This window comes from Schistocerca gregaria, chromosome 7 (assembly GCF_023897955.1).
Source record: "Schistocerca gregaria isolate iqSchGreg1 chromosome 7, iqSchGreg1.2, whole genome shotgun sequence".
Taxonomy (NCBI): domain Eukaryota; kingdom Metazoa; phylum Arthropoda; class Insecta; order Orthoptera; family Acrididae; genus Schistocerca; species Schistocerca gregaria.
The window spans coordinates 401601212-401617313 of NC_064926.1; the positions used below are offsets into that span (position 1 = coordinate 401601212).

The 16102-nt window shown below is 38.0% G+C and overlaps 1 protein-coding gene across 4 annotated transcripts in view; it reads left to right on the forward strand.

The window, feature by feature from the left end:
• Positions 1 to 16102, forward strand: part of LOC126281424 (DENN domain-containing protein Crag) — a 292659-nt gene that overhangs the window by 138962 nt on the left and 137595 nt on the right. For all 4 annotated transcript variants that reach the window (XM_049980371.1, XM_049980368.1, XM_049980369.1 and 1 more), the window contains 2 exons: positions 1925 to 2065; positions 7491 to 7731. In XM_049980371.1, the coding sequence (XP_049836328.1) occupies positions 1925 to 2065; positions 7491 to 7731 (382 nt within the window). The remainder of the gene's footprint in view (positions 1 to 1924; positions 2066 to 7490; positions 7732 to 16102) is intronic.

The window sequence follows — 16102 nt, forward strand, 5'->3', positions numbered from 1 at the left end:
GATCAATCCAATGTAGTGAGATATTGCTTGTCAACTTAAAAATAAAAACCACATGCAACAAAACATGGACAACAGGTGGGTGCAGTGTAGCCTGTTGCTGTGGTACATTCCATCACATTTGCCATCATTTCCATGTTTGTTAGTGGACATTGGAAAATCACATGTGATTTCCAACTGTGGTTAGTTTGAAGTCAGTTTTATAAAACAGATTTACTAAAAGCAAACTGAATATGATCTATTTTTGTAATTTTTACAAAAATCATGTTTTAACTGATTTTGTGGAAATTTAGAAAGCAGTAAGTGAATGACATTTTATCTGGGAAAACATTATGTTACTAAGTGGTTGTCTCCAAAGTTTCATGTTCATCATGTCTGTAATCAACAAGATATAGAAACTAAAGTTAAAACTTTATTTGCAGAGCGATTTTTCCAACCAGTTTGCCTCAGTTTATTAAGCATTGTTGACCCATGTTGGAAATTAAATCAACTGTTTTGTGGGGGGCTGAAAATACATTATTTTGGATGAGACTGGTTTTGAAATTGTAATAGAAAATGGAATTTGAAAAACAAGTATAGGATATTCACTGTTTCTACCTTTTCATAAAAATTGTCATCTTTTTGATGAATTTGTAGAATATTTAAAAATAGATGAATAAAATTTTGTGTTCCACGTCCTTGTGCTACGGAGCTGTTGTGTATTAATTTTCATGTTCAATGTGCATTTGCTGTAAAAGATATAAGAATCCAAAATTTACATTGTTGTCATGCTGCAGTTTTTATGACCAATTTTGATTCAAAGTATCTAGTGTACTTAATGTGCATTGGATAATCAAATACACTTTTTAGGTGGATGAAACAATGGTCTTCCTAATGAGCCCAGTTTGAAAAGTTTTATGGAACACAGTGGTTTACAAAATGAGGTTGAAAATACCACATTTTTTTGTTGTTACTAAATACTCAAGTTTGCACGGATTTTATTCAGTATGGCAAAGTGTTTCATAAATGAAGCTTTATCTTTGAGACCCTTGTGGTGTTAGGTTACTACATACCAAGTTTCACATTCATCATACCTGTAATCTTTGAGATGTAATCAGTCAAACTTTTAAATTTTTGATGACTTTGTCTAAATTTTTCTGAGTGTATATGTCTGGTACAATTCTTTTCATTATTATTATTATTATTATTATTATTATTATTATTATTATTATTATTAAGAAAATGTGTCTAGTGGTACAATGTCTTCAAATTTGATTTCTTTCAACAACATATTGCGTGAAATATAACAGCTAAAATTCATGCTCGCTTTGTGTAAAGTGATGCACAGAGTCAAACAAGTGACTATATCTTGGCCAGTATTGCTTTGACACATCTTAAGCTTTACCAATAGTCATCAGACACATGTGTAAATGTTGACACACAATTTTGTTGAAATCCATGATGATCGAGTGTGGAAAATGTTCAAAGTTAGGTTATTTGACATGGAATGACCCAGTAGTTATTCGGAGATGAGTCTTGCATAGGACAGAGTAGCATCAAGAGGTGCATAAAACCAGTCTTTGGACTGAAGACCACTACAACAAACAAATACCCTTCATATATTTTGTCATGTGATGTTGGAATGTAAATGCAGGAGAAAGAAAAGTGTTGTATACCATACAGTAGCTACTATACTCTACATATTTGATACAATCAGGAATTCGTAGCAGATATGCAAGTTTGAATGTTAATAGAGCAGTTGGGAAGTGAAAGGGACAGAAATTACTGCATCAATAATTTTAGCTATTAGCAAGTAAAAGACTAAATAAAACTGTGCTTAAGCATGAATTCCTTGTATCCCTTTTTTATTACATATTTGTAATTTTAATAAATAGACAAGAGTTCAGAAGATACGCTGTTGAAGTTGTGGCTTGTATATTGCTTACAGATGTTAAATGTGCGAGCAAGGCAAACCCTTCTGACTCAGGCTTCGCACAATTTGACCGCTTCCGCTCACGTCATGGCAGCATTGTGAGACCCTCAGGCACTTCCTTGCTTACACCAGTGCGTCCCCTGCATCAACAGCCATGTAAGTTATTGTATGTATAATATATGGCATTTCAACCAGCCACTATAATTGAAAGTTGTTGTTGTAATTGAAAATTGGCAAGAAAGTTGATTTTCCATTAGTGTATATTCACTATACAACATTTTAAATTGTGGCAATTTTAAATGTGTCTTGTGTGAAATCTGATATACTTTTTGCCGTTTCAGAAAAGTCATTGTAAAGAAGGAAAACGTGGACCACAGTATGGTCAGATTGACAAATTTCCCCTATTCTTGCAAAAGTTAAAAATGTTTATTATATGCCTTGTAATCCACATGAAACAAAATTTCTCCAAATCATAAAAACAAGTGAAAATAAACTCTATAACACTTAAGTTATAGGAGTAGATGAGAATGATACTTGGTAAGGGGAAACTGAGGGAAGTATTTAATAGAAGGTACTGTTAGCTTGTCAAAAATATAGAAGTGCAGAAATGCACTGACAGCCCAAAATATTTTGAACACCTTCTTAATAGCTTGTTGGCCAACCTTTGAAACGTGAGACATCAGCAATTCTGTAAGATACAAATTCAGTATGTCTTTGACAGGTTTCTGGAGGTATGTGGCAACAGATATCTATGCACAGGTAACAGGATTCCCATAAATTATGGGCTGGTGGCTTGAGGGTGTGGGAATGGGGCCCAGCGGTTTCCCAACCATGTTCTATGGGTTCACATCAGGTGAATTTGGTGACCAAGATATCAGCATCAGTTCCTGAAGCCACAGTAGCATAGTTCTAGCCTTGTGGCATTGGAAAGTCATGTATATTACTAAAGGTTTATTACAATAGGGCAAGTATTAAAACTAGAAACTGTTTGTATGTGTTGAGGTAGAGTAACTCGTGGTGCTCAAATTATCCAGACTACAGTCATCCAGAATTTGAGAATGAGAGCGCTTAATGACTTACAACAAACTTTAAATATAATTTCATATATTTTCCAAACTTTTTCTCTATGATCTCCCCCCTCGCCCCCCCCCCTCCCCCGCCCCCTCCACCCCCTCCAACCCCCCCCCCCCCCCCCCACACACACACACAAAATAATGAAAAGAGAAAAACGCTTGTTGCTCACTACATTTCGTGCAGTAAAACTTCAGTGTCAGGCATGGCATTTTAATTTATTACTTCTTTACTACTTACTTTATTGACAGCACATTTTGCAGGCAGTATCCATGTATAGCACTGAATGTATGCCACATAGTTCAGGAGATAAAATATTTTACACGAGAGAGTTTTAATAAGTCAGTAAATTTCCATTAAAGAAAAGAACATTTTTGATGCATCTTCATGGTTGGTAAGCTTGATTATTCCAAGGATTTATGAAGAATTCTGACAATATACAATGTACAGTTCATTGTTGATGGCTGTCTGAATTGAGGAATTGTCAAGTGTGATTGACAGTGGAGAAAACAGAGTTTCGTGCTGTTATTAAACATTTTCATATGAAGGGTTGGACTGCCACACAAATCAAAACAAGCTATGATGAATTTCGTGCAGGCTCTGCACCGTCATTGAAGACCATTTACTTTTGGATTAATGAGTTTAAACTTGGTCGGACAAGCACTGAAGACGAAGGGTACTCCGGCCTTTGAGTTGATGTCATCATGAAGGAAACCATTGACAAAAGCCATGATATTGTAACGAGAGACCACTGAATGGACGTTCATGGTATTGCTGAGACTGTAGGCATCTCAACTGAGCAGTACATAATATGCTGCATGGAGAATTGGGTATGAAGAAGCTGTATGCGAGGTGGGTGCCACAATTGCTCAAGGCCAACTAAAAGTATATCCGAAACAACATTTCATCATGGTGTCTGGCAATGTTAAATTGCAATCAGCAAGACTTTTTGCACAGATTTGTGACTGCTGATGAGACCTGTATCTATCATTGCCCACCAGTTTCAAAATGACAGTCAAAACAATGGACAAAGGTGGGTGAAAGTGCACCAAAGAAGGCATAAGACCATTCTGTCAGCTAGTAAGGTGATGGCTGTACTCTTTTTGGGATCCCCAAGGAATAATCCTCATCGATTACTTTAAAAAGGCAGAACCATAACTGTACCTATTATACTTCAGTACTGGATCATTTGAAACTTGTGTTGGATGAAAAAAGACCAAGGGTGGCATGCAGAAAAGTTCTCTTTCACCATGATAATGCACAATCCCACACATCAGCAATAACAATGGTAAAAGTGCATGAATGGGCTCTGAATTGGTTCCTCGTCCACCCTATTAACCTGAATTAGCCCCAAGTGACGTGGAGGCTTTGGCTCACTGGGAAGAAATTTACATCAAATGAGAAAGTGTTAGTTGCAGTCAATGAGTATTTTGCAGAGTTTGACAGAACCTATTTTTCCAATGGGATGAAAAAGTTGGAGGATACATGGGCAAAGTGTGTATCCCTCAATAGAGACTATGGTGAGAAGTAAGACGAACTGTTTACAAAATCTGATCTATCAAACCGGTCTCACACATAGGTGTTCGATCCTTTTAAAGAATCATGGCCTGGAGGTTTACTGGTTCTACTAGAAGGTGCCATCACTGTCAAAGGGTGTCCAATAATGTTCACCTGGTCCACAGCTGTCATGACGCCACGACGCCACATTTGATTGTTATCACAGGTCCCATAGAAGTTCAGATGAATGAATGCCCCCCCACCCCAGCATACCTCTGTGCCCACTGGCCTGCATCCACAGCATGCTGCTTGTTTCGAGCAGCTGTTCATCTGGATGATGGTATAGACACAACTATTATTGTGATGTAATAATGATGTTATTCATATAAACAAGAAACACTTTAGTACTGATTCAAGGTCCCAGCTCGATGATCCCGTGCCCACTGCAGGCATAATTAACATTTTTATTCCATCAATGAAGTAGTGTCATAAAGTAAATGAGACTTGAAAAAGGCTCTGTTATAAGAACATATAAGATGAACATGTGGGATAGAAGCAGGAGAGGGAAAAAATTATGACGAGGGGTCTGTATCGGTTGTGAAATGCCTTTGATATGGTATAATTAACATTTTTGTTCCATCAATGAAGTAGTGTCATAAAGTAAATGAGACTTGAAAAAGGCTCTGTTATAAGAACATATAAGATGAACATGTGGGATAGAAGCAGGAGAGGGAAAAAATTATGACGAGGGGTCTGTATCGGTTGTGAAATGCCTTTGATATGGTTAATCTGTTGATCCAGGATCTTTTGTGGCATTGAACCTAACTTACACTTCTAAAAATGTTTGACTACCAAAAATAACATATGTAAGTGAACACTGCAAAAATAAATAGAATACTCAAGTTAGAAAGTTGAATAATCAGAATGTGCATAAACAAATAATACCAAGTAAATAAACACTGGAGGCTATTTTATAATAAAACTGTTTTCAAGAAAATGGAACTGGTAATAACCACAAAGAAGACACACATTTCATTCTTCAGACATATTGCATAATAACTGTGAACTACTGTTTATTGGATACTCACACCGATTGGGTATACAAAACACAAATAAAGAAAGTACTGAATTCCAAATGCTATGTCATGAATGAGCCAGTTAAGTCACTGATATTAAGCATGTTGGGATACAATAAGATGTATTATCAAAAAACATCAAAGACACTACATGCAATCTTCCAGAGTGTGTCACAAACAAAATCCTGGCAATATGTAGTCTGATGACCCATAAGGCAAAGATACAGGGAATGGCCAAAATAATGTGAACACCTGTAATTATTTGGGAATCATTTATTAATAAGGGGTTGGACCTCCATTTGCCCGTGATACAGCTGCGATTCTTCTTGGAATACTGGCATATAATGATTGTATAGTCCTCAGTGGAGTGTTGTGCCACTCTTTGATCAGAACCTCTTCTAACTCCTGTAGTGAAGAGGAAGATGGAAATCAGCTCCGGAGTCTGCGCTTCAGTACCGCCCGAAAGGGCTCGATAATGTTCAAGTCTGGGGACTGCAGTTCAGTTGCATGCTCCTCATACCACGATTTTACTTTCCTGGCTGTGTGAATTGGTGCATTATCGTCCTGAAATATGGCATCACTTTTGGGGAATAACATTTGAAACATGGGATGCAACTGATCACCTAAAATGTTCACATAATCATTGGATGTAACATGGCCTTTGAGAGTAATTACGGGACCAGCAGAATGCCATGATATGGCTGCCCACACCATCACACTTCCACCTCCACACTTAACTATTGGAATCAAGCAATCAGGATTGCAGGCTTCTTTTGGCGTTCTCCAAGCGTTAACCTGGCCCAATGTTGGAAATAACAAAAACATTGACTCGCTGAACCATGTGACATGTTTCTACTGATCAGCTGTCCAAGATTTATGCTACTGACACCCTGTTTTATACTTCTTCGTGTTGGTTGTCATTGCTGATGGTTTCAGTATAGCAGCTCACTCTACAGTCACTTTAACCACTGTAGTTTTGTGTTGTTTTGACACAGTTCACGTTAGAATATGGCAATCTCTGTCATTTAGTTTTGATTTATGCCCACTATTACATTCACACAATGATGTCCTTCCATGTTTTGTTTAGGCTGTCATGCTGTTCAAACAGTTGCTCTTGTAACATTCAGTAAATTTGCTGTCTTGGTTACTTATGCTCCAGCTAATCGGGCCTCCACATTCTGCCCTCTTTGAAACTCTGTTAGATCTTTCCATTGCACATCAACCTCGGGCTCTGAATGCAAATACAAAATGTGCTCTGCTCGTAAACAACCTCTACTAATGCGCAATTGGTACTGAACACTCACAGTCCAGTACGACATGTGCCGTACCTGCATTGTTGACCGTCAAACACTACCACCCCATTACTACAGTTCACATTATTTTGCCTATCCCCTGTATATTTACAGCAAAACTGAACATCATGAAGCGAAGCAGCTAGTTGTATCTCTGTTTTATTAATGGCAGTTTATTGCGAGGGGTGTGTCGCTTGATGTTGGGTTATGTCGCGGAGCGCTCTGTAGCTAAGCAATTCCCACAGGCATTAGTTGTGTGTTATCATTAACTCCCGTGGGTATAGTAAATAACACATGTAACTGTGCCATAACTGTAATTCAAAAACCTAGAACTTAAGTTTAGAATAAACAAAAATGCTTTCACAATGAAACTGTTGTATTAAATGGTTTTGATAGTCTTATTGTGTTAATTCTCTTCGTTGTCTTTGATTGTGTATCTTTCTACAATTTGCAAAATCCAGTCCAGCCTACCACCCTATAAAGAAGTAATGCTGCAAATGTGCTGAGATCATTTAATACAACTGAGGTCAATTGGTTGAACTTTGGCATGCTAGAATGTGGAAGCAGATAAATGTGTGCTCTATTGAAAGAAATGACAGTTACAAAGTACTTTTTGTGCTAAAATACATACATTGTTTTACACAGTTGAGAGCAGTGCTGGTCTACTGATGACTGGTTTGTACAATGGACCATCTTTGTCAGAAGAGGAGACGGACGTTTTTGACTCAGCTTTTGGAGGTGACTCCCCTACAGTAGGATCACAGAGGAGACGTGCTCGGAGCGGTAGTTGTTCTGAGTTTGTCTTCAATCTGCGACATCATGGTCAGCCTGCCAGCCCAAAGCCAAACCGAGCTTCTGAGACTGAGGCTTGGAAGCTTCTTAGCAGGTATTGTTGATACATTGCTCAGCGCATTAATGTGTTAGAAATATACATAAGAAACAGTTCTTCTTATCAGTTGACACCAGAGCTGGGCAGAAAATCACACAAAAACATTACTATTTGAAACCAAGAAACCTTCTTTCAGTAAAACACTGCCGATCGTCACAAGAAACAGTATGAATTCAACATTAAACAAGACAGTTACTCAGCATAGTCAGGCACGGGAGAAAATAACATAAATAGCTTAAGAGTGAAATCAATAAAGAAATTATTATAGTACGACAATTGAGAACCTTACAATTTAGGAATGGGTGAGAGAGCAACAAATCTGAGACAAAATTTGGAATACCAGCCAGATGGAAAGGATTGACTGCTACTCACCATACAGAGAAGGCACACAGTGACAAAGAATGCTAAAAATATTTCAGCTTGTTGACAAAGCCCTTTTTCAGAAGTAGAAAACTCATTCGCATTCACACAGCTCTCTCTCACACACACACACACACACACACACACACACACACACACACACACACCTCACATGACCACTGTCTCCAGGCACTAATGCCCTACTGTCACCGGACTTTATATTTTCTGGCAATATTGGAAGTGATTAATTAGCACAATATAGGGTCATAACTGTTATGGGGACAAGTGCATGTTGCAGACCAAGTTCCCATTTGTAAAATTGTGAAGTACTGATGCTGGGAGGAAGAATCATCTTTACCAAATGGTATTATACATTCTGTTTGACAGTTTTGTGATTATGTAGGAAGTTAAGTTGTGCAGCAGTGGTGATAATGAAGCTATTGATTTTAAATCCATGTGTGTTGAGGAGAAACATTGTCTGATGGTGGCAGTGTTGCAGAGTTTGCGAGGTGGAGTTATGATGTGACAAGAAATGTTTAGCACTCATTACATAGTGGTCCCATTAGATATTTGCAGTACAGAAAAATTTCTGCTGTTTAGTGTTCTGAATTCTTGCCTTCGTAATAGTAAAGTTTCGAGATTTCATAGCCATATAGCAGAGGCATGATAACAATTGTCAAGTTGATGAGATGTGTGATGACTGGATGGGTAAATGGAATTCTGTTTTGCTTGTCTTTCTCGTTAGTGAAACATTCAGAGAATGTGTTTCGTTAGTAGGCAAAGTGACCGAGGAGTTTTGTTCAAAAAATTCTGAAACATTTTCCACAAAATTTTTTCTGTGCTTACCTTTTACTTATTGTGAATGCTATCCTTCGCAGTACTCTCCTCCGCAATTGATACACCACCCCCCCCTCTCCCCCTCCCTCCCTCCCAATACCATTTCCACTTCCAGAAGCAGTCTTGGTATGTCTCCTGCTAAATCGCTCGAAATGCTGTCTGCAAATTTTCTCGCATCTCATCTATTGTTGCAAATCTTCATCCTTTCAATGGGGTTTCCAACTTTGGAAATAAAAGAAGTCCACAAGACCAGGCCTGGATGGTATGGAGGATGAGGCAGCACAGTGATTTCGTTTTTTGGGCAGTCACACATCCACAATGATGAATGTCCAGGTGCCTTATCGTTATGCAAGAGCCATGAATTATCTTGCCATATTTCTGGCCATTTCCTTCTCACATTTTCTTGCAGGTGTCGCAACACGTCCCAATAGCACCAGCGATTAACACTCTGTCCCTGTGGCACAAATTCATGATGAACTAATCCTTCAAAGTCAAAGAAAACTGTCAGCATCGCTTTGGCATCTGACATGATGTGTTGAGCTTGTTTCGGTCTTAGAGAACCTTTCCCGATCCATGGTGAAGACTGAACCTTGCTCTCAAGATCATGACTGTAGACCCACACCTCATCACCAGATATGATTCTGGTAAGGAACATCTCGGTTTCATTAACACAATCTAAAAGTTCATCACAGATTGTGAGGCAAACGTCTTTCCGGTCTCGACTCATGAGCTGTGGTACAAACTCTGTGGCAATGCAATGATGTGTCAGGATTTCATGACATGATCCAACTGAAATTCTACATTCTTCTGCATTCTCTCACACAGTTTATCTTCAATTGGCATGCACAATTTTGTTGACATTCATGACATGTGTCATTGGTAGACATCGAAGGGTGCCCTAAACAAGGGTCATCTTTAGCTTCCATCCGCCCATTCTTAAACTTTGTGATCCATTCGGACACTGAGTACAGCTTAAGCACTCATCACCATAGGCTTCCTGCATCATTTGGTGTGTCTCTGTAAAGGTTTTCTTTAGTTCCATGTAAAATTTAATGCAGACGCATCACTTCTCTAACTCTGCCATCCCGAAAGCCGCGAACTGCGCACAAACTGTTCAGCGTTCTACTCAATATGACACTGAGCAATAACTAACAGACTTAAAACAACGAAACTTCCGGCAGTTACACATTAAACACAGATGTGTACAGTGATCTCAACTGCATTTTGCTCCAACACACCATTGGCACGGAATTATGAATGTTCTGGAATTTTTTGAACAGATCTCGTATGTGTTTTGAATATGTGTTGGTGATCATATCATCATACCCTATCAGAGTGATTTCAGAGCAGGCTGAGCATGCTTTTTGGTATTTTTAGTCTGACTGAATTGCCCATATATGCTCTTGAAGCTAGTTATGAATCATCGTAGATCTTCAGGTATATGCACTGGAGAAGCATACTAGAAGAATACTAGGATAGTATAGTGTGAAGAATGATACATTTCTTTGTTATTTTCATCAAGAGCCTGTAGTTCTATTTGTACAACTGGTTAAAAGAGAAAGTGAAGCACATTCTTTATTTGTATGGTAGCCAGTATTGAAACTGAGATACTTACAATGAATACCAAAACTTGTGTGTTGAAAGCATAATACACAGAAAGCAAAAGGAGACCTGTTTATTAATGAGCATAACTCACAGAAAGATGTTTAACTACTAATCAATACCAAGAGGTGTGGCATGAAATTGTTGAAAGAGGCCAAAAAGTCTTCTCTACAAAAATAAGTCAAGTGCTCTAAGAATTTCAAATGCTGAAGATAGTCGTTGTATAAAAACAAAATGAGAATCTGAATGCTTCCTATATCCCTGAAGGCCCTTGCTATGTAAAACAACAAAAAGTAGTCGTATTTCTGTGCTTTGATTCAGCACCGTCTTTTGTGAGCAAAGTTTCACATTTGTACTAAGATGCCAACTAAAATATGTCAACCTGTTAGTCAGTACATGTTTCCAGTACAGTATCATTTCCCACATGTATGGTCTGATAGACCATAATCTTCCTGTTCTTCTTGGTCAGTTTCATACACACAGAAAACTATTTTCCCTTGAAAGGGCAGGCATACAAACAGATCCGAGGGGAAACAAAATACCTAATCTGTTGTGAGAACTATTTCTTCTAATCTTCTGTTTTGCTTATTCAATGAAAATCTGGCTTGAGAAAGATTTATTTGTTGTTGTTGTTGTTGTTGTTGTTGTTGTTGTTGTTGTAGTCTTCAGTCCTGAGACTGGTTTGATGCAGCTCTCCATGCTACTCTATCCTGCGCAAGCCTCTTCATCTCCCAGTACCCAATGCAACCTACATCCTTCTGAATCTGCGTAGTGTAGTCATCTCTTGGTCTCCCTCTACGATTTTTAATCTCCACGCTGACCTCCAATACTAAACTGGTGATCCCTTGATGCCTCGGAACATGTCCTACCAACTGACCCCTTCTTCTGGTCAAGTTGTGCCACAAACTTCTCTTCTCCCCAATCCTATTCAGTACTTCCTCATTAGTTACGTGATCTACCCGTCTAATCTTCAGCATTCTTCTGTAGCACCACATTTCGAAAGCTTCTATTCTCTTCTTGTCCAGACTATTTATCGTCCATGTTTCACTTCCATACATGGCTACACTCCATACAAATACTTTCAGAAAAGACTACCTGACACTTAAATCTATATTCGATGTTAACAAATTTCTCTTCTTCAGAAACGCTTTCCTTGCCATTGCCAGTCTACATTTTATATCCTCTCTACTCTGACCATCATCAGCTATTTTGCTCCCCAAATAGCAAAACTCCTTTACTACTTTAAGAGTCTCATTTCCTAATCTAATTCCGTCAGCATCACCCGACTTAATTCGACTACATTCTATTATCCTCGTTTTGCTTTTGTTGATGTTCATCTTATACCCTTCTGTCAAGACACTGTCCATTCCATTCAACTGCTCTTCCAAGTCCTTTGCTGTCTCTGACAGAATTACAATGTCATCGGCGAACCTCAAAGTTTTTATTTCTTCTCCCTGGATTTTAATACCTACTCCAAATTTTACTTTTGTTTCCTTTACTGCTTGCTCAATATACAGATTGAATAACATCGGGGAGAGGCTACAACCCTGTCTCACTCGTTTCCCAACCACTGCTTCCCTTTCATGCCCCATTGACTCTTATAACTGCCATCTGTTTTCTGTACAAATTGTAAATAGCCTTTCGCTCCCTGTATTTTACCCCTGCCACCTTCAGAATTTGAAAGAGAGTATTCCAGTCAACATTGTCAAAAGCTTTCTCTAAGTCAACAAATGCTAGAAATGTAGGTTTGCCCTTCCTTAATCTAGCTTCTAAGATAAGTCATAGGGTTAGTATTGCCTCACGTGTTCCAACATTTCTACAGAATCCAAACTGATCTTCCCCGAGGTTGGATTCTACTAGTTTTTCCATTCGTCTGTAAAGAATTCGCGTTAGTATTTTGCAGCTGTGACTTATTAAACTGACAGTTCGGTAATTTTCACATCTGTCAACACCTGCTTTCTTTGGGATTGGAATTATTATATTCTTCTTGAAGTCTGAGGGTATTTCACCTGTCTCGTACATCTTGCTCACCGGATGGTAGAGTTTTGTCAGGACTGGTTCTCCCAAGGCCATCAGTAGTTCCAATGGAATGTTGTCTACTCCGGGGGCCTTGTTTCGAATCAGGTCTTTCAGTGCTGTGTCAAACTCTTCACGCAGTATCGTGTCTCCCATTTCATCTTCATCTACATCCTCTTCCATTTCCATAATATTGTCCTCAAGTACATTGCCCTTGTAAAGACCTTCTATATACTACTTCCACCTTTCTGTTTTCCCTTCTTTGCTTAGAACTGGGTTTCCATCTGAGCTCTTGATGTTCATACAAGTGGTTATCTTATCTCCAAAGGTCTCTCTAATTTTCCTGCAGGCAGTATCTATCTGACCCCTAGTGAGATAAGCCTCTACATCCTTACATTTGTCCTCTAGCCATCCCTGCCTAGCCATTTTGCACTTCCTGTCGATCTCATTTTTGAGACGTCTGTATTCCTTTTTGCCTGCTTCATTTACTGCATTTTTATATTTAGATTGTATTTATATCTGCTGAAAAAGAATTTTCTTTGTACCAAGGTATGTGGGTATGCATAATGCATAATAATGAAACAAAGCCATGCACATAGTACTGAAAATTGCTTGTTGTAGATACAGTGAGAAATTATGACATTACATAACAAGAATTCCTCAGAATAGGTGCCTGGAAATAGTTATGTTTAATAATATTGTCTCATTGAATTTTACTGTAGCAAGAGAAATTGCCATTCTGCAGTGCTATAGTTTTCAGTGTACTGAAATGGAGCAATTATGTTTCTTCTTCTGCTTCTTCTTCTTCTTCTTCTTCTTCTTCTTCTTCCCATCAACTGTTAACGTGCAATTTTACAAAGAACATGCCCTCTTTTTCAGCCATTTAAATATTGTGTATTTTGTACTGGGTGGGTCATAAGCCAGTCGTCAAAAATGTGTTTGCTGCAGTAATACTAACCAAATGAAAATAAAAATTTATTATCTACACAGAAATACATGAAGAGTTCAGTGAACCTACAAAAGATACAAAGTAGTTTCCATGCTGTGCTAAGCAAACTTTCCACATTTTCGTTTTCAACATTGGTTTATAAATTTTGTCACAAAGCTTCCAATTCAAATTTTGATTGGATTCATTCCTGCAAATGCTCAATATCACAAGTCTTTGCAGAATAAACCTCATCTTTTAGTATATTCGAGACTATAACCAGACTGTGGTATACGAGGATAGTGAAGGCTTTCAAAAGTTGACTATTTTCCAGTTCTATCAACATATCATGAATCATAACTAGTTAATTTACAGAATTGTCAGTCCATATAAAAAAATAAAGCTTGAGGAATCCATCACTGAAAATCCCAACCCATAAACTCATGCCAAGAGAGTTTAACTCTGTCTCCATTGTAGGATCCTAGTAGATACAGTTTTGTCTGTTCACTCTGCCATTTGACTTAAACTCTCCACTTCAAAAGAATGTTTTTGTAAAACTTGGTATCGACTTCTTGCCTGATTGCGCACAAATAGCAGAATTCGTTGTGCCTGTCTGGATCACCTACATTTAGCCCTTGAAGTCTGTGTGATCTTAATTTTTGCTTTTTCTGAATACTTTGTTGGTTTGTTCTTGCTATTCCATACTCCTTGGATGCATGTCTTTGGGATTTAATTAGGTGATTGCGTAAACAAAGTGCAACAGTGTTAATATTCTCTTCTGCAGTAACAGACTTTGGCCTACCTGAATATCAAAGCTCCACTACCAACTCAGTCTTTTCAAATCTTTAATTTTAATGGAGGCTGGATGTCTGGAAAGTGCTCTGCAAACAAAACATCACTTTAATTAGAGTCATGTTTCCACCATATTTGCAAAACAAATGTGTACTGTTCTGTAGTTAACTTTCTATTCATTGTGTCAGATATCAACAAACAACAAACCTCAGACTGCAAGTATCAACAGACTTATGGGTGCTACACACTAGTCAAATTCACGTCTGATTACCATAACATTAGATAAAGTCTAAGGATTGCTAGTGACATCTGAGTTATTGCCCTTCGGTGTATATTCTTTGTTACTTAAAATCTTCTATAAATAGATAAGATTACTGTTTTAATGCGTTTCAGATTTGGCAACTTGCTCGCAATTCAAAAAGGCATAAGCTGTACATCAATTTAATCATTTTATTTAACTATGGTATCTCCATGCTTATGTGTATACTTGTATGAGAGCAGATTTTCTCAACTGATAGTGACAGCACCACAACCACCCACTACAACCATTATTATTATTATTTATAGATGTTAAAGTTACTGCTAATTGACACTTCATTTCTTAGTGCCTACTTCTTTCAGTTAATCTTAGTCTTATGTGCAAATTGTGACATTGACATTGTGACACAACAAAGTACTTTCAGTGTTTGAGCTGCATGGCTACAAATATACTCAGAGGAAGCACTATTTAACTACTTGAATACTGAACCCTGCTCGTTGTCTATTCGTCACTGACCATGACAGGCAGCAGTTCCTTCTGCCATGCTGGGAGCTGACTGTTTGTTTATCAGAGCCTTAATTCAGGAACAGCTGTTTTCCTTTGCACTAATGTTGTCATAACACATGAAAGACTTCCAGTTGTAAGACTATTAAGTACACCAACTAGGACCCTCTTAAATCTTTGACGCATTTTGTGCTGAACTTTGCTTTCATTTGAATGTGTCTCATTCCATTACATCTTTTGTTACATAGCTTATTTCAAAACTTGTGAGCACCTTGCACTCAATTTTCAACTCTATAAAGTTAGTTAGAGATCTGTTTGCTTAAACTTCTGTCCTTTACTTTAAATAAGTATAAAAAATGTTATCCTTTCAGTACTGTCCGTGGACTATTTTCTATGTTCTGATATACTTTACTGCTACTTAATTTTAAAAATTCTATTAATTTGTGGTGATTAGTGATGAATGTAATAAAAATAGTGTTATTGGCACTAATGCGTAATCTGTTCGTCATGTGTTGCTGTATCTTGATAGTGGTGCACTCCAGGGTAAGAGGTATTAGGCTTAACTTTGTGTTGAAGGACTCTGAAGTACCATGCTGTAAGCTGTCTTTGTGTTAGCCCAAATGAATAAATTAAGACAGGCTGCAGTCTGTGTGCAAGTTCTGAAATTTGTCTAGGTGACCACAGGAAGGAGTCGTATTACATTTTTGTCGATACCTGTTTCCCAAAACCCAAATTTTGTAAGTACTGCTTACTAGAAATAGAACAGTTTAAACTTTTTGCTGAAGTGTGTAGTACGACGTTTTCATGATTATCTGTAACAAAATATAGAGTAATTAAAGGAGATATATGGTTGGCCAGGCAGTACTCGCTTTGAGCTGCAGTTCCAAGAACACACTTAAAAGTAGAAAAAACTACAGCAACGTATGGTACTGTTAGCTCAGCCTCTGCGTTTGAGGAACCCTCCTTTTGTGAGGACAGGAGAGACAAAGATGAAACGAGAGACTTTGAAAGAGACTGACTGAAAACAAAATATGGTGTTTCAGTCTTCAATCGCTATTCTTTATTTTCAATTA